Here is a 23678-nt window from a genome sequence, read left to right as displayed (position 1 = left end):
AGCCCATCAAGCCAACAGCATTTTTAAAACCAAGACCATGTCTTTTGATAGTTTCCATAGGTACTCATGCATGTTCTCTTAAAACCAAACATATAATTTTCAAGTATCTTTTGAAATCAGCTTTTGGCCAAATTTCACTGCAACGTATTGAAAGGTTAAGAACGACCCACAATATCAAAGCTTGTCGAACCTGTGATCTTGTTTCTTGCATATCAACTCTTTATATTAAGCAAAACCCAGTGACATTATATTGCTTTATGCCACAGTGTGGTATCTAAAGTCAGAATCAATGAGAAATAGTCTAAAACACAAGAAAAAGCTGCGCTAAAACACCCCCCAAAATTGCACAATACAGGCTGCCTTGTACAGCGCTCTACACGCTGGCCCTCAGCTCAGTTTCCCAGCATGAGCAAAGTGAATTAGTGACCCCAAGAGGCAAGTATCTGATCATGGCCACTCTTAAACCTTTTGTGTTTTTTTTATTTTTTATGCATGACAACTGTCCTTCAAAAGGAGAGGCATTTTTTCTCACCTTGGAGTCAAGCAGAGTGAGTCGAGTTTCAAGGCAGCGTTGCAGGGGTGTTTGGTGTCAGCTGCCAACACCTTAGTGGTATAATGTGATGCGGTCGATTGAAGGCAATTCCATTGCATGCTATCAGGCTGGAGAGAGATACTAACCCCATTCAAGTAAGCACTTGTCTCTTATACCTCTCTCCTTTTCTCTTATGCCTCCTTCCTCTCCTCACCCTAACCCTGACTACTTACCAAGCATCCTACTCTCAGTTTAATATAATGAAAACCTCTCACTCTTTACATCTGTGTCCTTTTCGGTCCTGCTATTTTTGTGTCCTGTTTTGTTTTTGTACCCTTCACATGTCAAACAGGGGCCTAACAAATTGACTGTATCACCATACATCACAATAAATGTGTACGAGGGGTGTGAGAAGTGGGAGGACAGATGGACACTCGGAGTGTTTAATCTCTCTCCAGAAGCCGGACTGCTTCCGGACCCCTAACAGTGTACAATATTGTGTAACTGCTATTTAATTAAAATGGAAAGTGAGCTACAGTAGTGATGATGTGAAGGCACTCATTCCAATCATGAATATATAAAAATAGATTGACATGGTACGAGAGTCACTCTGCACTTCCTTTCCTTACAGCCGGTATCTGCCACAAGAATGAGGGAAATATTTTCCAAATAACATTAGCGCAGTCCATGTGGCTTCATAGCGATGCGAGGATAACGGAGAGATATGTGACCAATTGGAAAAAAACAATTGAAAGGCTAAAGGTCAACGAGGTGTGGCATCAAACTGTATGGAAAGTCATATCCATTTCATGGATACGCACGCTGCCTTGGCCCCTGGGATCTGTGGATGCCAGCAGCAATATGAGACAAACACGCAAACACACACACTCATATACACACAGTGCTAGGAACGTGGTCTGTTCTGGTGTTGCATACACACACTCACATACACACACACACACAGCTATATCAACACACTCGATGCAGACATTAAACTTGATATGCCAATTCATTAAAAACATTAAATAAACTTGAACATTTGAAAGGTTTGTCTGCAGATACAGTTCTGATTGGACGCTGTATCGAAGATCTACAATTTATCAATTTATCACCATGAAAATGTTTCTCAACAATCTCCAAATTCTATATATATTTTTTGTGTGATTGTTTTATTGACATTTTAAACACATTTAAACTGTACGCTTGTGGAGTAATGACTCATATAAGTTGGAAAGGTAAGAGTGTAAATTACAACAGTGCGTACAGTAAAAGCTATTATTACTGTTGGCACTTTATGACTGTAATTTATGTATGTGAGTTGTGGCAGTAAATTGTATCATAGAGAGACAATATGAGTATTAGGTACATAATATGGTCAAATATTCGTTCAAATTAAACAAATATTTGTGACTTAGCTGCACCAATACATCTTTGATCAAGTTAAACATGTCCTCTTTTTGACACAATGTAAAAACATCTGGAAACTGACACTTGTAAATAGATTGTTTTGAAGAATGATTAAATGTATATACAATCCAAAACCAAATCTAACATTAACCAAACACAATCCTTGAGATATTGTTTTCTGCTCCCAATAATCTGCATGAGTATAAACACATGCTTTCTATATTTTCACAGAACGGAATTCATTACAGTTTCAACCTGCCTGGAAGTCTGGCTGAGCTGAAGCTGTTTGAAAATTATATTTTGATAAATAAAGCGGAGTATGTGTGTGATGATCTAATCAACCTTGAAATGTGAGTGTCTTCGTCACACCCAGACATGAAAAAAGCTGAAAATCCTCTCTGGCCCACAATGTTCAGGAATATTTTCAATGTTACTGAGATAATCAACCTTCATGGCCAAAGTATTCTCTTCTTTCTACAACACAAGGCCCACACAGGACAGCCACAGTGTTGTTGCTCGAGATGCACAGACTTTGACCAATGTTATGTTCTCTAAACTCTCATGAGGCCCTCCCCCTGGTGTGTTGTACCCAATTAAAAGTACTGCTACTTGAAATAAATTGTACTTAAGTAAAAGTAAATACTTATGTAAAACTGTATTGAGATGAAAGTAAAAAGTAGGTCAGTTAAAATGTACTCTGAGTAAACAATATTCTACTGGAATAAAATCAACAACATGATCCCTTGTCCAAACCAACAGTAAATATAATTTCTACAAACGCCACTTGAGCAAACAAACTAATTATCATAAACAACTGCCTTCCTCGGTGGAGCCTTATTAACAAGAAAAGAGACACAACTCACAATTATAAACACTTCTCAAACATTTCGCACTGAATAAGGCTCTGCAGTCAATTCAGAAATGATTATTATCACGAACAACAGAAAGGTCTCACGCAATGAGGGGGAAAGTTCCTCAGTCAAGGCAGAGGTCACTGCTGGAGGATATCCAAGAATATACCTGTTGGTGACAGTCATGAAAAATTCTTAAAATAATAATAATAATTATACAACAGTAAACAAATGTAAATGTAAGTTTAATAAACCACATAATATATTTAATCTTCCCATGTTCAGTGCTATATTGACTGCTGTAAACTGCCAACTGCTGCAACAAACCCATTTATTTTCCAAATGGTTTATCCTAAATAGGGGGTACTTGGCTGAAAAAGTTTGATAACAACTGGCGACCACCTCTCTGAATAAATGGGATGGGTAATGATACGGTATCATGGAGGAATGGGCCGGCTACATGAAAGAATTTAGGGTGAAATTATAAATATTTTTTTCTCAAAATGAACAATACCAAATGTTGAGAACCACATATCAAAAACACTCCCAGGTTACACATTTCTATTTGGTGAGTGATTTGAGGGGCAACTAGTAACTAGTGATTCATTAATCATCTCACATCTCACAGCTGTTACCAACACAGTCATACTAGCAGCAGGTAAATGCATTGTGATGATACCAACCACAGACCTATAGAAAGACTACAAACACAGGCCATTTAAACTACCGTCCAATAGATTTAGTCATAAGTTAATTTAAATAATGTTACCCTTGATTACACTTGAAGAAACAATCACTAACCTACAGCTTGCATTTCTTTACTTGCCAATACTTTTTAATAAATCTGAAAGAGTATTCCTTGAACTTTGGTACTTTGATACAGAAATGCTGAGCCCTGCAGCCTGTTGTTGTGACCCCTGACCTCCCATAAGGAGAATGGGAATAATCAAAACCTCTGTGAAAGTGGATATGCATACTAACGCAAAGTGACACTCGACTAACCCAAAGCCGACACTACAATGCCACAGTGAGGGAGCACGAGGAGGAGCTATTGAGACATCTCATTTACATGGAATTTAGAAGCAGCTCTTTACACAACGAATGAAGACATCTATCAGAGGGTGTGTTCAGGATGTTAATTGCAGCCTGCGTGTCCGACCACAAATTCTGAAGTGAGGAGAGATCATGTATATCGGTAAATCAGGCAGGTACACACAGGTAGTCATTACCTCTAAGGGAACAACTGTTTGTAGCTCATACACACATACCTTTCGCCTTCCAGTATCCCCAGGTGACCATAAATACCGCCCAGCCCGACAGCTCCCATCCAACACTTGGCTGTCTCCACCCAGCCCAGAAGTTCACTGTCAACACCTGACAAATACACACATCTGCACAGCTGTAAATACCCTGTAATATAGAACCAGAACACCTCTGTGGTTTGACATCTCAATTCCGCTTTCTTCCCCTTTTTCTCTCCCTCTCGTCACGTCATGCTGTTTGATATCTTAATTCCGGCTTGGTCCCGTTGAAATTTCCTCTTGGACAGTGATTATTGGAAAACACCTTTGCTTTACATTCCTGCACCTGGGCACACTTACATAAATTGAGACAAATAAGAGCTCAGTGGTGTCAGGATAATGGAAACAGACATAATGACAGGTTCAGGTCAACGGATATTGCATTCTGTTTGTATGTCGCAACTAACACCAGGCTGGGACTCTCATGATAAATGTTTTTGAGGCATGTATCGTAGTTTATTTTGAAACTCTTTGATTCAAAAGAGACAAAAATGTGTAACTCAATCATACCTAAACTGACAAAGAATAACACGTATGTTTTCTTTTAAATAAAAAACTCCACTATGCATCGCTAGATGATGCATTCAACATAATAAAGCGATTGAGGCCCAGATTATATCAGTCAATTTGAGAGACTCCAATGCGGTCCAACCTGAGCCACCTACTGGGAAGACGCCAGTCCAATGCACTGTATCTAATCGTGATGTGTCCACGTGGGTCACTGGACATATCAAACCACTTAAAATGTAGACAGTGAAAAGGAGTATGCCTTTGTCTGTGTATCCTGTGGGGCCACTACAGGGGTCCTAAGCAGACAGCTCATTACATCCATCACATCAAGTGGAGCACTTCCTTCTTTATAATCTGGGTTCTTTCCCAGAATTATGGAAGCCCATAGAGGACTTAATTATTAAATTGATAAGATTTAAATTAAAATGTAATTCTGCATTAGCATTATACATTTAATGCCCACAGTAGGGCCGTTGTGGAATTGTGTGTTTGTCTCCACCTCATGCTGAAGCATTACAAGCCAATGCTAGCGAGGCATGGGTATGTTAAAGTTGCTCGCTAACATCCTCAGCTAACGTTCCTCTATTCGACTATTCACTTCATGCATTACCTACTCAGGACTATAGATAGCTAGACAGATAGCATTAAAACAGATAGTCATGCTTTATTTAATAGATGGTTGGTTTGAATGTGTGTAACATGGTTCAACAAAATTCTTTCAATAAGAGAAACTCTTTTATTTCCTAATAATTTTAATTGTGTGTTTCTATGCAAATTACCACAACAAATGACTTAAAGAAAGTAAGCAAATATGGTGATAATAAATATTTTAATTATTTAACCATAGGTCCTTATGAAATATTCTGGTTATTAACTGTGCTATTTATTCTGACAATAATTGTGACATCAAAATATCATATCATGATGTTACTGATTGCAAATGTAAACCTGTTTGTAATAGTTGCTTCTACTGTTCAGTAGAGGGTGTTTTCTGGAGCGTTTAATTCAGCGGGTTTGGATGATGTAGACGGCAATACAAAGAGGCTATCGGGTCCATGACGCAACATTTATGAGATTTTGATGACAGTGTTTTTCTGCTTGACTGACAAGCTGCAATAGAAATGACAGAAGTTAGACGAAGATAAACAAAAAGATGTTGATAAACTGCATAGGTTACAGTTAAAGGTAATGCATTGCAATATATTGCATACTCAGCATATTGCCATAAAAGCAAACAGGGCAGAGTCCTCAGAGTCCTTGAGACATTTCTTCAAACTTATTCTGTTGAGGCGGAAGGGAGTACCCATCAACAAGAAGTATTCTCGACAAAAAGGAGTTTTTTGGAGTAAAAGAGAGATTTGGCTGTGCAGCACTGTACCCAGAGGCTACACCAATTCGATAGAAGAGCCACAGCAGGAGGCCCGTGTCATGTTGCTTGTCCTCACTATGACATGTCTGTTTAGAGCAAGGTCAAAGTATTTTAGTAGTGCAGACAGCTCCAGACAGTTTATGTTGAGGCACGGGGGAGTCCCCATTTTTCTCACAACATGAGACCGGGCTATCCCATCCAGAAAAGGACCCGAGATGTGTCTCGAAAAAAGGGAACTGAACACAAGTTTTTTTCTCGAGTTTGCCAGGTCTGAATGCAGTGAGGGAGGGAGGGTCAGTGCCTTTTCTGCTGAAGTGGATCAAGGCGGCGGTGGCCCGAACCACCTCTGGATCTTTCTCATTTGAAAGAGTCCCATGGGGACCACAACATGGCGTGTGGACATCGCAGATGCATTACTGAGTGTCTGACAACAGAGAGATTGGCGGACTGGAGCAGGCGAACTGGGGCATGTTAGTTCTGACATCCATGCATTCATGGATAGAAGACACACATCTGTGGAGCGTCTGTTGATACGGTTTGTAGCTTCAGTCTTCTCCACCATGGGAAGGCTGCCTCAAAAAAGGCCAGTGCTGGCCATGGTGCTGAAACAAAATGTCAGCTTCAGCATCCAACTTAATGTTCAAACTCAGACTCAGACACAGATCTTGTTACTAATTCACCCGATGCGTGGGAGGTGGTCAATACTTATTGAAGGTCGTGTGGAGCGCAGCTTTGATATGTAACGACACCTGTGTGCTTCTGAAAAGCTTGAGGAAGCAGCTCTGAGCTGCACTCCATTATAAGTGTTGCACAATAAGAAACAAGATGGTGAGACTAATGCCTGACCACAAGTGTGTTCTGTCTGTTCGGGGTTTCCACAGATGAAGAGCAGTGGACAGTAGGTTTCTTTCCCGTTGTCTTCCCTTCAAACTGTCTGCCTGACAAAGTGCAGAGTAATAACATAATGCACAGCCGACTAGCGGGCAGGCAGATATATTTTTCTTGAAATACTTTGACTTTATTAAAGTCCATAATATAGATATTAATCATGCGAGTACATCAACCTGAACTGAAGAACTGTTACATAAAGTGAAAAACAGCCATTAAACCCCAAAACAATAAGATAGAAGATTAAAATGCAAATAGCTGGGATCTGGGAGCTCTAACAATATGAAGAGAAGTTGACCTTAAAAGTCTAAATTGAAAGGATAAAATCCCGTCTTCCCTGACAAGCGAGCGAGCGAGGTAGTGACCTCCTAGTGGACAACTTGCCTTAATGAGAGGTTTGTCAGATTGCATTTTGATTTTGATTGTCAAACTAAAAGAGCATGGTGACATGTAAGTGTAAATGCAATAGACTGGGGGCACGGTTTTGCTTACTGTATTTGAATATTGTCCAATGTACAGCGGGTTAGGTCTTGAAAAATGAAATGTCAAACGGTTCTTTTTAAAGTTAATTATTATTGTGACTAAAATGATGCTTTCACATTGTTGATATAGCATTTCAATATTCAAATTTAATTTAACATTTGATTATTCTATTTAATGTACAGCCTTTGAAAGTCTTTAAGAACATTTTCTATTTTGGTTCAAATAGTGCTTGCATATGGAAAATCTGGTTACAATATGATATCTCCTGTTATGTGTTCGGTCGTGCACACGTGCATTGTGCTGCAGCCATTGTCTTCACTCTCCTCTCACCTCAGTGAACTAATTAGTTCATAGCATTGCAAGTGATGGGTGAAAGGAGAAATTATTGAGTTGCAGGACGAGAAGAATTCAAACGGCACATCATTTGTTCCTAAAGATGACTACATAGTATTTATTTCTATATTAAATATAAGTGGTTTCAGTATTTGTTTTATATTTCTTGAGTAACGCTGTGTTAAAGTCTGAAACCAGTTATTTCCTTGTGTCCTTTTGCTGTTGCCCTTTTCAGGGAGATGTAGTTTGTTCTTTGCAGCTGACTGATGAATAAACTATAGACAGAGAGGAAGTGCTTCAAATATTCATTGTCTTTTGTTTCAAGAAACATGGAGAAATCACTGTGGAAATCTACATCATGGGGACTTGAACTCTGTTCCTTTTTGCATACGTCTCTAAAAGTAAGCGCAATGAAATAAGACATGCCAACTGTTTCAACACAGAGCCAGTAATAGTTGTGCAGGGGAGTAAACATTACTGCCTTACATTTTTATAAAGGTAAGCATATTACATCTATTCTGAATGTATTGGATGTAATATGTGACCCATTAAATGAAGACATGTTGCTATCAAAATACATTGACATGTTAGTGAAGACAGAGACCTTGATTCCAAATCAACACAACTGATTACAGAGTACACAGAAAAATTTGACAAAATGATATTTGTTCCTGACCACATCCTCACCTGGGGAGACCGGCAGTATTTCAGTAAGTCTGTTAAAACAAAGGAGTCCCAGGACGAATGTCTTTCACAGAGAAATCTTTGTTATGCTTTTGTCAGCGTTATATATCCAGGCACTGTGTATGATATCTTCATTATTATGTAACTCTAAAAGTACTATTCTGGTCAGACACATGGGGTTGCATAATGATTGCTTTTCACGCTAATGAAAGTGATGATGCATTTAGAGCTTTATCATTTTATTCTAGGAAACCTGTGTATTGCTTAGTTAGTTTGATGAAACACATTAATATATTTGCATGGTTCCTCCTGACGATGCCCACTTTCTCTTTTACACACACACACACACACACACACACACACACACACACACACACACACACACACACACACACAGACAGCTGGTCCTGAATCATTCTGACATGTACATACAATGCAGTGGGACTTGTGTTGCTATATCAGGAGAGGCTGAACTCACCCAAACCCATTCTCAAGCTTGTCTGCCGTTTGCCTGTAGCTGCTACTTTACAGTAATACAATGTATGCATGTTGATTCACACAATAAAATAAATGTCATTCAGGGCAGAAAAGCTCCAAGACAAATTTATTTAAATAACTTTAAAAATCAGCAATTATGAAAATATCTTTTGAACTTACATTATAGTATAAGAGTGAAGCATTTGTACAAAAAATATGTTATTTTGTCGGCCCAAACACAATACATGGTTATGATTACAGTTATACGGATCGGTAATAAGACTAAAATTGAGAATGCTGTATCTCCTGTACATCATATATAAATATTTACAGTCATTCAACATGAATGCATTGGCATCACCACAAGCAAACTACATATTTTTTGTATATTTTCCTCAATATCCCCAATTCAAATGTACGTGTCAATATTATCAAATGATTATCTCTGATAACCGTCATTCTACTGTCACACTATCGGGGAACCATTTTGCCAGTGAAAGCTGTAAGACCAGTGGTCTGGTCAGCTCATCCAGTTGATGGATGGCAATGGAGAATTAATGGATTTACAGATTGCAATAATAATTTTTATTCAGTCTTGCATGTTTATTTAAAAGCATGTTATCTGCAAACAGCACAGACGCTGGCATAATAATTAAATGATGTATTTACAACACAATACTACTTAAACTTTTGAACTCTTGAACTGTATATTTCAGAGTTATTCTTTCTACCTCTGAGTTACATTGCTTATGGATTGATCTGTCATTGCAATTTTGCAGTTCTGCTTCTTCATCCAACCGGTGAATATAAAGAGCTGACTAACCCATCACGTTGTTTCACCACATCTCACTGCTTTGCTGTCCTCACCACCCTCCCTCGCCCCTGTTTTTCCCACACTTCCCCCCTCTCTCGGTGTTGTCTCCTGTTCCGGCTCTTCTTCATTTCCTGGATGTGTTTCCATTTGCCAGCTCCTAAGCCTCGTCCTCGCGCCCTTGTCGGCCTCTTCTCCAGCCACAGTGAGTCACAGTACTCCTCCAGAGAGACAAAGGGAGCGCTCATCACTCTCAGGTAGTCTTTATAACGATGGCGGGGCTCCACGCTGTGTCGAGGCTCCACCTCGGGGTCTTTACTGGGCTTCCCATCCAGTTGTCCAAGTGTCACAAGTTTCAGCGTGAGACGGAGGAGAGTGTGGGTGAAGTGTGTGTGCTCTTGAGCAACACAGATATACACACCAGCATCAGAGGTTTGGAGGGAGCGAATCAGGAGACCTCGATCTGTGTGCACGACACGATCATCCAGCCTGACCTGCGAGACAAAAAGAGAAAACGTTTCATCTCACAGAATAAGGTCATGTGACCACAGCTGCCTTTGATTAGTACATAATACAACACATTTATGTGAAATTCTGTATCGCTTTCATCAATCGAGATTCAAAGCTTTACTATAAAACAACTACACATTCCCACAAACAATAAATCAGAATGACTGCACATTTCAATAGCCAGCTTGGTACATGCCACCCTGTTCACACACACATGCGTTCACGGCTGATTTGTATTCAAGGTGCGTGAGACATGGCAATGGCCCCTGAAACAGGAAACATATTGAATTGGGTGTGGTGAGTGTCTCTCAGTGTGGGTCGAGGGGGCAGGGGTCTTTATGTGGTGTGGAGAGATCTTTAGATGGATGATGAGTGTAAGCAGTATGCAAAGGCTATAGGAGGTATTCAGTAAAATAAATGGTGTGTGTGTGTGTGTGTTTGTGAGGTTAATTGTGCTCTTAAGGTGTAAGTTGTATAGTTATGTTAATAGCCCGCTCTTTTCATTTAGCATCCGCCATGATTTATCAGGTGGTCTAAAACAACACAGCTGTGTTCAGAGGACAGATACAGTATGTGTGTGTGTGTGTGTGTGTGTGTTTGTACATGTGTGGATGCTTCAAAAGCATACATCCCACAGCCCTGCTTTGACCCCCCAGGAGGTGTAAGTGCATGTAGAAAACAATGAATATTTTCCTGTTTATCTTTCTATGAACTCTGGCTCTGTGGTGGTTTCCAGGTCTGACACTGATGATGTGTCGCCCAGCCATAGGCAGACCTGCAGACCTAAGAGGCTCTTTGGATCTTGACCCTCACCCATATTAGGCCTTCGAGTCTGTCTCCCGTCACATTCTCATTTCCTAACACACCTGACTGACTTGAAAAAAACACTTGGGATAACAATGTAAAATCTCACATATGCAAAATCTCTTTGGCTAGTTGGAGAGACCCCCCCCCCACACACACACTCCCCATCTGAAAGCAAGGCATCTGTGACAAAATGGCTAATGCCAGACATAAAAATTCACCCAGATGGTCTGTTTTTATTTGTGTGTGTGTGAACTGCATCTATCCTGCAAAGAATAGCAATGCAGCTTTTAAGTGTCGAAACACTTGCATGCATATTGGCATTTGCAAACTAGCGTGCATGTATGTGGATTATAACAAAGAAACACAGCTTTTAATTATTAAATGCAGCACTGGTGTGGGTAAATGAATTAAAAGCTTTAGCTTTAAACTTAAGCACTTCCCTTGTTTTCAGGAAGGCTGTGCTTTGTTCTAACTGATCCACATTCCAGGCTCCAGGAAGGGGAATACACAAACAGGCACTAATACAGTCAACATGTTGTGAGGAAGTCAGAGGAATCTCTTCCAGCTCAAATCTCCAATAGTTGACTTCTTACGAGGGGATAAGAGGAGGGAGTTTGTGTACGATGAGAATGCGTGTTGGGGGTGGGTTGCAGGTGCTGTGAGCAGCTGGTCAAAGATGCCTTTATCAAAACCCATCAAGAGGCAGAACGTGTGGAGAGCAACAGAGAAAGGAATGCACTGTGGGAAATGATGGAGACAACATGAAAAGCACAAGGAACCACAGTAGACAGAGAAAGAAGCACGAAGGCAGGAGTTAAGTGAAGAAAGATTAAAGTGGGACTGATGGAGGATGTTGAGGGACAGGAGAAGACGAAGGATGACAGCCAGAAGGAAACAGAGAGGGAGGACAAGCCCAGGGAGTGAGAGGTTGACATGAGCCAGACACTTCAGAAATCACCTGCTCCAACACCACATGTCCAGCTGTGTGTGTGTGCGTGTGTCCAGCTGTGAGAGCAGGTACCACCTTGTCCCGCATGAGGGGGGAGCCCCACAACACCAGTGGCATCTTTAAGGGCCACTCCTGTAGGCTTTATCTCAAAAACCAGAATTTTATTTTGTAAGTGATACACTTTGGATGTTTTCTGTTTAATATGGGTGTGGTTGTAATATTCTTGCCAGTCAAGTCTGGCCTGCAGTTGTTGTTTTTTGACACAGTTGCCGGTAAACACAACCCTAACGAAGGGTGGTAATGACAGAGAAAGAGAGAAAACCATGACGACAGGGTCACGACAAGTCAGATCATGTTATCGACAAAGATGAGGCAATAGTAAAATGGCATCAATGACAAGAACGCTGTTTGAATATTTTTAAAGTAACACGGCTCATAGTTCAAACTCAGACACACACACACACACACACATCTCTTCCATCACCTGAAAAAGTACAGAGTGTGTTTCTTTGACCTCCAGCTTGGTGTGGTTCCCCTTAACTCATTTTCTTTGTTTTGACTGTCAGTGGCATTGCTTCGGTTCAGCAAAGAAAACAATCACTAAACGGGTTAATCGTAAATATTAATCTCACATGAGAAAGAAGATACACTTATTTGTATAGCTAAAGAGACGTTGCCTGTGAGGCACATTGACGGTAATGCTTGAATATGTTTTCATTCTCTCAGTCCGGGTTCAGAAACTATTTCTCCCTATTTCTAGTAAACTACTTCTTATTTTTCCTATTTAGTTTGAAAGCAATGTTTTTAATGTGACATGTTAATTCAATGCAAATGAGTTAGCCCATTAGTAGAAACAATGCATCATTCAGTCTGATGTATAATCACTTGTGAATCCAAAAATGTGTGTTGCAGTTTCCTTTTGTCCTTGATATCCTGTGTCTGCAAACATTTGAGATGTCACTGACTGCCTGCCAAAGAAATACATCTAATTATTTATCTATTGATGCTTAGGCTGTATAATACAGCTGCCTCTGCCTATTAAAGTAGTTATTTTATTTTAATGAAACATCTTGTTTATTAACGGCATCATCGGAACATTCTTCAAGCACCAAAGCAGCAATTGTATCATTATTTTATTATATAGCAAAATGAATATGAACATTGTTCATTATGATAAGCTTGTGTAAAAGTGTTTGCTATAAAGCCCAGTCTGAGACCATCACTCAGAATAACTGTGAAACCCCAAATATTGTATTGGCCTGCCAGTTAGTCCAGGCGGTGGCTACATCTACCTGTTTATTGGCAGGGAAGACATTGAGATACATTTTCTGTCACTTATAAATTAATTTGATGTACATGCTCCGACACAGACAAACCTCTTGGAAGTTTTGCCATAATAAATACCAGTGAACTTGCTTGATCCAACATATTCTGTACATCCTGCTTTAGTTTCTTGGCTTCCGTGTCTATCACATGACAATCCTGAGGGAGGAAGCACTCCTGCATCCTTTCCTTCGTGACTTAGTCTAGAGTACAATAGGTCACATATCATCGCATGTCTATACACACAAACAAAGAAAACACCCCATTGTGTCGATTACCCCCAAACACATGGCTGTGCCTAGGGAGTGCTTTGTTATCATTTCTGCTGTAGGGGATAATAAAGAAACACACACACACACACACCAAGGGCAATGCTGTGCTTTCTGCTGTGCAGGCCTATAAAGGAAAGGAACACATGTGTCTTTAGAGGCCTCCGCACCTGTCAGTTTGTTTACATTCACCCCTGAGAGAGGACATGGGACCAGTCATGGGAGTAAATAAGTGTATCGGGAAGTGGGGAGAAAGAGGAGTGAAAAGGTTGAGTGGTAAGCAGGCCACTCGCAGTGGGTGGAGGAAGGCTTGGATGTTTGGATAGGGGAGGGGAGGGCACTCAGGTGCTGAGTAAGCAGGTCTCTCTTGTCTCATTCAGGAGACGAGTGTCATCATCAATGAGTTCCTTTCCACACCTCAAATACAAACACATTAGACTTTCTGTCCCTCGATGTCCTTTTCTGTCAAACCCCCGTCTCCAGTATATGAGTTTTAAAGTGACTTTGACCAATGCAATTTAAAATAAACACGAAATATGCACCACATTGCAACCTCTGGAAATTCTGCTTCCAATATGCCCTACACATTGCCATTTTCTGAACTCTTTGTGTGAAGTCAGTATCTTTAGACATTGAGTGTACAGAATTTGTTTTCTGATCCACTTTCTGTCCAGAATCAGCCTCATCTGAACCTACAGGGTCAGAATGAATACCTAGTGAGAAATATGTCATTCTCATTTATCTTTTTCCCCATTTTTCAGAGGGATAGATAATGTCCCATCCACTCAATTGGGTCTGGTTTCAGTCACTTTTGACCTCACAAAGAAAAGCACTGCAGAAAATGTCAAAAAGTCCTGCACACTCATAAACATCAATAATGACTGTATTCAAGGAACTAGTGAGACCTTGATTGATGACTCCCTTATTACCTATAATTCCACAAAGGATGTGACTTCTGGGTATTCAACTTTGTAAACCTCCTCGAGGTCCAAGCACTACTTTATCTTCTCCAAGATAAGCAGGACATGCAGCAAAGTGATTTGTGCCTCGAGCAGTCGCTGATGGGTTTAATGCTCAGGCCTCATAGCAGATGAGGTTAAAGTAATGTATGTTTTCGGATGCTTTGAAGTTGTTATGTAAAGAAATGACAAATGTTCCAGTGACAATTAGGACGGTGAGGTTACACGTGTGTCGACGGGTGCACTCTGACCTCCTCCCTGCGATCGGATTCAAGTCTCTGGATGTACCACCGGATCTGAGCCTGTTGGGATTTGGGGATACACTCGAGGAAGGTGGAGTTGCTCTGCACCCCATAGAGGACCTTCTCCTCCACCCGTCCTCCAACAAGACCTAAGGGAAACACAACTGTTATCGATCCAAGAGCCTTTTCTCTAGTTCTAAAAAAAAGCACCTCATACAGGTTTCCTCTTGCGACTTGTTGAATGAATCTTTTCTCTGTTCACTGAGTATATGTGTAACTTCCTAAGAGATCAAGGAATACGTACTGTCCTCCGTGTCCCAGCATTGACTGGCAGGGTCCCCATGCTTGATGTCCTGTCTTCTGGCTCGCCTGAAAAACAGACAAACTGTTTTTCAAGTTCATGTCTTTTTTGAAAGAGACGTCACCGATACCTTTATTTCTGATTTTTTTGCAGGTTTGATGATATTATTTTGGAATTTTAACATCTTCAGGAACATCATCATCAGTGTTCAAACGGACAACAATAACCAAACTGAATGCAATTCTGAACAAGCGTGTTAAAAAAAGAAGTTTAAACAAAAAACACCTCTCACACATCTCAAACTGGGGTATGTTTCCTCAAATGTCAGATTTGCATACACAGGAAAGAAAAATGTCAAGAAGTTGCCGTATTTAACTCAAGCAGTATTTTAAAATGTGATTTAATGCGACCTCTGATTACTAACTCTGTGTCTCTGTGTCTTTCTGTGTCTTTCTCTGTGATCTAGCCATAACAATCTAATTATTTCAGCAAATGTTCTTCAAACACAGGTCATTTTCTTGAAGTGCACAAACTGACCTTATCTTGTTTCGAGATGTTGAAACTTCTTTCCTAAATAAAGTGCCCAAAACAAGGGAAACTGCAGATTGTTTAGTTTTTTTCACTTAAATTATTATTTCTTTGGCCTCAACTTTAGTGATGCTCATTTGAGCTCCTTCAGTTTTTATTGATGATTTCACTTCCTCCACCTCCTGTCAGTTCTTTGAACTTGGACATCTGCAGCCTACAGTGTGGAGATCAGCTTTCAAAGAGCTGTGGAGACCAAACGCAGACCTCCACTGTTCCACAAACCATAACAGCATCCCCACTGGCCAATAATATGGCAGTGTGACCTCAAACCGTAGGGTATCGATTCTGTAGAGCCTCGATTCGTGCAAGCAAGCACACAAACACAAAACACAGACACACAAGCAGTACACACACACACACACACACACACACACACACACACACGTGTATTGCACCAGCAGGACTCACGCGAGAAGAGTTGAATAACAGAAACATTAATCAGCTGAGGAACATCATCTCGCCAATCAATGCCTCAATAGACTAATACTAATACTAATGCTCTGATATGAGAAACAGTGATGAGGGCAACCAAAATATATAACATATTTAGCTAGAACTATAAACTCTGCCTTGAAGACACACCCACACACACACACACATGGGAAGGGCAACAAAGGGTACATTTAAAGGTTTTTCTTTGATTGGATCACATATATTTCCAAATGTATTGCTGTAAATCATGCGATGCCATATTCAAATATTTCAAAAATGAATGAGCAGCTCTGCACACCTGAGTGGTTTCACAAATGGACACTCGACACTTCATTTTCTTTCCTGTCTTTTGAATGTGTCGAGAGTTACAGATTTGAACTTTATCAATCCGACATTTTTACTGTGGGTGAGGCTCAAAACAAAAAATAATCAAAAGAGATAAATTCTCATGTTTTGGGTATTGCTACTTAGTCGGCAAAGTGAATATTCACGGGTTTAGCGTACCTCTTGGATGCAGGGATGTATTGTGAGCAAGTGTGTCCGTCCCAGGCGCAGTAGGGGTCTCGGGCCAGGCAGCATTCAGCACAGGCTTGGCCATACAGTTGACATCTGCTGAGTGAAACCTGGGCTAGCCCTTCACTCGAAACCACGTAGAGCTGTTGCTATAGAGAAATACACACCACACTCTGCTTTAGGACAAGGTCAACATATAGATCCATATCACATTAAAATGTATTACACGCAAAGGGATTTCCTTTGGGTAGAGGAAACAAAGAATACTAAAACAAAGTGCAGCAACAGAAGCAGTCCATAAAACTGTACATTGATTGATTGGCTGGAAAAATAAATGAAAGATGTATTTCACATATGCTCTTCATATGTCAATATTTCCTCAGAGTACGGGTTAATTAATCTCAAGAATAACTGCGGTCAAGGCTTTATAACAATAATACTCACCACCTTAAACCGGGCACTTAAACTGGACCACAGAGATTTAAGGATTCCCGAATGTGAAGAATTTTTACAAATTTGACTCAAGGGATCTGCTTTGACTCGTTTAAAGTTCAACAGATTTCTGAACAGAACTTCCCCGGAAAAACACTAGCGAGCGCGCACATACAGACACATGACACAGGTCAAGCCCTGCTGGAGATTAATGGAGGAAATGATTGGGGTTGAAGTGTCTACTGACACCCCTGACCCTAAGATAATGAGGCAGAAGGGGGAGAGAGAGATACAAGGATATGGGGAAGGCTAAAGAGAGAGAGAGATTTAATAGATGAATGAATTGGGGATTTAAAAAAAGTAAATATCGTGCCACATCAGGCACACACTGAATGCATGTGGCATGAATGAAGGCAGAGAAAAAGTGTGGGAATTAAATGGATGAGAAGGAAGTCAAACCTGTTTAGAAGACATCTCCATACTGAGGATGGGAGAGGGAACCTGCGAAAGTCAAACAAACAAGCGTCACTCAATTTGACGCCTCAATAAGTTCATATTGCTGGAGCACTTTTTGAGTAAAAACAACAAATAAGTTGGTTGATGATTAGCTTTAAAAGAAATACATCAGTGTTGCAGTTTGCAACAGAGGCCCGATGAATACGAGTCAACTGTCCCACCGAGGACAGCGGAGAACAGTTGGCATCATCTATTAAAAAGCATGGAGGGAATGAAATGTTATGTTCTTCTCTTTCTGTGTTTGTGTGTGCAGCTGTGTTGCACACAGTACCTGGAAAACTTGAAGTTCTTCAAGAACCACCTCCTCTGTTGACCAATTGTCCTGGGTGATGCTCACCACCTTCAGAATTGAGCCGACGTCTACGACACAAAGAGAGAGAGAGAGAGAGAGAGAGAGAGAGAGAGAGTGAGTGAGTGAGAGAGAGAGAAAGAGAGAGAAAGAGAGTGAGTGAGAGAGAGAAAGAAAGAGAGAGAGAGAGAGAGAGAGAATGCAGGATGTGTGAACATTCATTTTTAATTCAGAAGTGAATAATGCATACCAACCAGGTACTGTATTGCCTTCTAATCCAATAAAAATAATCACTTCTGGTCCATACCTTAAGGCAAAAACTAAATTTTAGCACTGAACCACTCCCAGACTTTAGTATGTGCAAGAGCCAGGATACAAGTGCAACTAAATATGTTTCTATTTTTCCAACTGCAAGGCCATAAAGGTATCAGCAGAATCAGTGTGTTTAAGGCCAAAGACAATTCAAAGTGCTCTTGTGCCCTCTGCTGGTGAAATATAGAACTTCAAGTGAGGAGCGTGTGTCTCACCTGTTCCCAGAAACATGACTTCATATTGTCCATCCTCCGCCAGAACTCTGTCCACCACAATCTGAGTGAGCGTGTACTCCACCCGGACACGTGTGAACACGGGCCGGCCGGTCAGAGGGTAGACAGAGCGATACATGAGAGGGTGGAATCGAACGAAGCTGACCACCTCATCAGGAAAGTCTTTGGTGGTCTTGATCCTTGGATCATATGTCTTGCTGGGACACTAAAGGACAAAGTAAAACATGTTGATCTTCTGTAAATGTTTCACACTCACATGATTTTACTCCAAGAATGATTGTTTGTGACCGTTTTTCTATATTTATTTGTAGCCGTTTCTGTCTGACAATGTAATGTTGCAAGCCTCCCTCTGGTGGTGAAATGACGAACAGCAGGAGACAAAGCACATCTGGAACATCTGTCACTCCAACTCGCCCTTTCTGGGTATACTATTTCTCCAACAGCTGGTCACCTGAAGCATACACTTAATTCCCAGTACATTCTTTCCCTCCCCTGATTATGTTTTGTCAACGAAAGGAAAGAAGAATCTGATTAAGTTAAGTTAAGTAACCTCTATGAAGCCACGGTTATGTCATACACCATGTGCAGATGACATCATGCAAACCCTACAGCATTTTTGAATTAGGCTATGTTTATTATTCTGTAATTAGCAAGAAAGTTAAGGATTCGATTTTTCTAATTTGTGCAAAGAATCATATTTAGGTTGTTGGCAACACACCGTTCCCGGACGTGGATACGGTATCCTCCCCTCATATTCTACCCATCTGTGGTCGGGCCCCTCCTTGTGTGCGTAAGGTCCATTAAACACGGCCCTAATGTCCGCCATGCTGTACACGCACACTGCTGAGCCACGGAAAATGGAGCTGAGAGGAGAGGAAACAAGAGACCAGGTTAAGGCCACGGAAGAAAAGTAGAGCGTTGTAGTGTTGATGATAGTGAGATGAATACTGAACTTACCTGGAGGTGGTGAAGACTGCATACACTTTGGGGTTTTTGTCATCTCTCGTCGGGAGCAGAAATATGTCCTCTATAAGAAAGAGAGGAACCGACATGGAGGAATCTGTTTTATTACCTTAATCTGCACAGAAGAGATGTTCTCACACTGCGTCACTGCTGACAATGTGAAAAGTGAATTTATAAGGTTGACTCTGGGAGACGATACTCAGTTTACTGGCCCCCGATTGTCACCATTTATTTTCAAAATCACTTACGGAGCTCATCAAAGTGCGTGTCCACTCCGTCTGGCCCGGGGATCGAACACACAAGTCGGCTTTTGAGGAAGGTGGTCCATTTATTGGTCAGACTCCTTAGCCCACCCTCATCATTCTGAAACACAACCACAGCAAAAAACAGTCAACATCGTGCAGCTGTCCAAGATGACCAAAGGAAAACCAATAAATACACTCTTTGCACTTAACCATAATCTGTGATCTATCTAAGGGATTTAAACACAGAGACGACACACAGCGCCGCAGCCTGACTCAGATTTCCTGCACTAATTCTGAAAATAAATAGTTGAACCGCATGCCTTCAGTATGGATCTGCTTATTTAACCAGCACAAAGGAGACCTTCTTAGTATAATGACAGTCTGGAGTAATGAAAGGGAGAGCGAGAGAAGATGGAGAGACATCAAAGGAGAAGAGAAACAAATGGAGGTATGGCATGTTTGAAGAGAGTACGAAAGCCAAGTGAGGCTGTAGACTGATAATGCAGGTTGTATTTTAGCATATGAATAGCATTTCAAGTCGCAACCTTTGATTAAGCTTTGGTAAGAACATTCAAGTGCACCTCTTTGTATTGCATTCAAAATTTAAGAGATCCTCCCACTTAAAGTTGAGAGGATAATAGATCTAGAGTTAGGGTTCAACACACACAAAGAAAGCACTTAATGATGATGTCTCCCAATGGTGATCATCTTCAAAGAGGATTGAAGTGAAGTGTCTTCGCTCCTTTTACATTCAGGGAACAACACACTTACAAATAATGAAAGTAACGGAAAAATTCAGAGTCTGAAAGAGACAGACAAAATAAATAAAGGGGTGTAATCCAGAGGAATCTCCTTCCAGTCTTGTTTGCAGCGTACTCCTAAATCATAAATAGGCTGAAAGCCTTTTTCTAAGAATGGAGCAATAGGCCTCTGAATGCTAATATTAAACTGCTGTGTGGGCTAGTCCCATATGGAAGGACTAATGGTGCACTGTATGCTGTACAAAAGGTCCCCAATTAGGAATCTATTCGCCTCCAGTCATCTGTGCAGTGCCATCCAAGCTTACAGTTGTTTTGACATGTCCTCAAATAGAACATAATTGGCACTGAAACATTATACTAAAATGTCTTGCAGCATCTAACGCATGAACAAAGAGAACGTTTGTATTGGGTCCTGTTGGGTATGAATTTAAGGTTTGCCACTGGGCTTCTAGCGTAAACCTTTGAATTATGACTTGTAGCTCCTGTTACATTAAAAGCTGGATGCTCTTACTGAAAATTGCATCGGACAAAAGCATCTGCTAAATAATTTAATGTAGTCAGACTAAATATTCATTTTTTAATCACCCTTTTAATGAAGATGCTTTCAAACTTTTGAGGGAAAAGATGATACCGCGAAGACCTACATCGAGCTCAGCGTCAAAGTAGGCAGCAGCAATAAGAATGCACTGTTGGCAGAGCACAAAGGGGATGAAACCACGATTTACAGCCAAAGATAGACTCTTTTATACGACTACAAAAGAGGAATGTATCAGAAAAGCCTCCTCCTGGGGGACATGAAACACTTTTGTAGAGGCTGACTCAAAGATGCTTATCCGATCAGAGGGGTGTAGGTGTTATGACTCCCCTACACTCTGTAAGAGCTTTTACACTCCTACTGTATTTCTCTATAGTCCCATAGTGTTACACCTACGCTGTCTTCCAAGCTCAATTTCTTTACTTCTTCACTCTTCCACCCCCTTCTTCCCTCTTTCCTCCCTACCTGTCTAACCCTCTGGATAACCTCACACTTTCTACACCCGTCGTGTAACATCTCACCTGGCACACACGAGCCACTCGGGACAGGATGCTCTTGTTGTTTCCTTCCCACGACACCTCGCGGAAGAAGAAGTATATCTTGTCGTCATCTGGATTGTAGGTGTCTGCAATAGGATGAGCAGATATAAACCGGGCCTCTGCAGACATGGAGAAGAAAAGAGAGAGAGGAGAGTGTTATTATTATAAGTCATGTAATGGATTTGCCATACGCTGTAGACTTGAGGTGGCATTAACACTACACTTGGCACATGTTTATTTACACTCTTGCTCTACACAGAACAGTCTGATTTATTACAGTTTATATTTACTAAGCTTGGGCTGCAGACACATCATAAAATTGCTATATAGTTTGATACATGCGACTTCCAGGATATTTAGGGTAGTTTAAGAACAGTTTTGTTTACTTTTCTATGATTTCTCCGCCTGTCTGGCACTAGTGTGTCATAGAGATCCTCTTTAACTGGAACACCCAGGCTCAAATATCTACCCTGATCATGTGTCCCCAATGTTTGAAACAGTACTCAGTTATAAGTAGTTGATTGTGGGCGTTGGAACAAGCTGTAAGCTTCAATTACATCATTTACATCTTACCACCTTATAAAACGGAATACGTTTCCCATTAACACATCGAGCACACACAGAGCAACATAAGCGTTCATTTTGAGTCGTGTTTTTAAACACTAAATGCATATAAGACCAATAATAACTCTCTGTCTTGCTCTGTTTTGGTCTCCGCCAACAAAAAGGGAAACTCGGTCCCTTTGGCTCCTGAATGCTTCATTGTGTTTACCAAAAAAAATCCTCGTTTGTGTAAACATTCCTGGCTGATTCTGATTTCTGATTCTGATTCTGACAAGCAAGTGGCCACCTGTGAGTGCTCTTTGCTGCTAGACAGGTAGCATACAGACGGTTTATCAGAGCTGAAAGCTAATATAACACAGAGTGGAACTGCAGAGGTAGGACAGGTTTCATGGTACATACGGCCGTTTGACTTCTTGTTATAAAAATATAGATTATTGCAGCTTTAAAAGACACAAGAAAAACAAGCTTGATTAATGCCGCATGTGATGTAGCAAAAAGCTGTGGGGAGAGGAGACGATCGACACCATGTTGGCATCAGTGTCCTGATTCAGGTGGAAACTAGTCCAACGGCTTGCATTTAGGGTTGCAGTGACATTACATCAACATTAGCTCAACCCTTCGAAGCAGAGCCAACCACCAGAGGGTGATTCCCCAACTGGAACAGCTTAATGTACGACTGCTTACACTCGACAGAAGGTAATTGTTCATCCTGCAGCACTGGAAAGATGTTTCACAGGCTCAAAGGACCAGAAGCACTGCAAGATGTGCTCTTTTTCTATGCCGGCACCAACACACAGTTAAAGAGAGAGAGAGGGAGAGAGACACATAATGACTCCAAACATCGCTGACTGTGTGGTTGTGAAATGTGGAGGCCATGTGTAAGGATTCAAATCCCAGTGACAACAGTTAATACACGACAACCCATCAGCGGCTGTAAAACACTCGAGACGGGAGATGTATACATTGAGAGGTGACTCCCTCCTCAGTGACGACTATGCGTGCCTGTCGGTGTGCGTATGTGTGTTTGTGTGTGTGTGTGTAATTAAGAACGTGAATTTTGTGGCACACTGTAAATTCCCCTAAAGGTGTGGTCTCTGTTCAGCTATGGCATTCATATAAAAGTTTCAGCGAAATGAATAAGTGTGCTGTTTCCTCCACACTGGAATGCCAATAACCACCTTGAAGGCACAGAGAGGCTCTTTGTATCAGTAAAGAGGCTGGAAGTTTGGAGAAAAAGCAGTAATAATTGTTGAGAGCTAATATAATATAACGGCGTGTTAATATGGATATGTTCAACCCTGTGTGTACCATTGATCCAGTATTCTTCAGACATGTCTGTGCGTATGTAGTGCTGGTCGGGTGGAGGGCCGAGGGAGCGTGTGAACGTTGTGTCTTTGCCCAGGAAGTCTGACGATGTGCCCGCGTAAAGGTACTGATCTGGAACAATTAGACACAGGTTAATACATATTGACATTCAAATATGAAGAAAATGAATCAGCACCTATATAACATTTGTATACTTATATTTAAAAGTAAAATAGCAGTCATTTAGCATGTACACAACCACAAAGATTTGACTTGAATTTACATTATAATTTAGTGTTTACCTAAAATGGGCTTATCTCAGTGAACACGTAAAATACCAAAATACGGACTAAGGAACATTTCAGGAAACAAACACATAAATGTACGTATTTCTTTAAAGATATTCAAACAACTGAGTGGATACATCATTTATTCCTGGGTAAAT

At 40.8% G+C, this 23678-nt stretch overlaps 1 protein-coding gene across 1 annotated transcript in view; it reads right to left on the bottom strand.

Moving 5' to 3' along the window:
- Positions 1–8934: 8934 nt before the first annotated feature.
- Positions 8935–23678, bottom strand: part of sema3d (sema domain, immunoglobulin domain (Ig), short basic domain, secreted, (semaphorin) 3D) — a 28884-nt gene continuing 14140 nt past the window's right edge. Inside the window, exons 7-18 of the mRNA XM_056417524.1 lie at positions 23237–23365; positions 21347–21483; positions 19533–19647; positions 19279–19348; positions 19040–19184; positions 18304–18526; positions 17759–17847; positions 17431–17472; positions 16531–16688; positions 15010–15074; positions 14715–14854; positions 8935–10140 (exon numbers count right to left, since the gene is read on the bottom strand). Coding sequence (XP_056273499.1) covers positions 9682–10140; positions 14715–14854; positions 15010–15074; positions 16531–16688; positions 17431–17472; positions 17759–17847; positions 18304–18526; positions 19040–19184; positions 19279–19348; positions 19533–19647; positions 21347–21483; positions 23237–23365 — 1772 coding nt within the window. The 3' untranslated portion in view covers positions 8935–9681. The remainder of the gene's footprint in view (positions 10141–14714; positions 14855–15009; positions 15075–16530; positions 16689–17430; positions 17473–17758; positions 17848–18303; positions 18527–19039; positions 19185–19278; positions 19349–19532; positions 19648–21346; positions 21484–23236; positions 23366–23678) is intronic.

This window comes from Pseudoliparis swirei, chromosome 6 (assembly GCF_029220125.1).
Source record: "Pseudoliparis swirei isolate HS2019 ecotype Mariana Trench chromosome 6, NWPU_hadal_v1, whole genome shotgun sequence".
Lineage (NCBI taxonomy): Eukaryota > Metazoa > Chordata > Actinopteri > Perciformes > Liparidae > Pseudoliparis > Pseudoliparis swirei.
The sequence above is the reverse complement of the archived record's forward strand: the minus strand, read 5'-3'. Positions and strand labels throughout refer to the sequence as shown.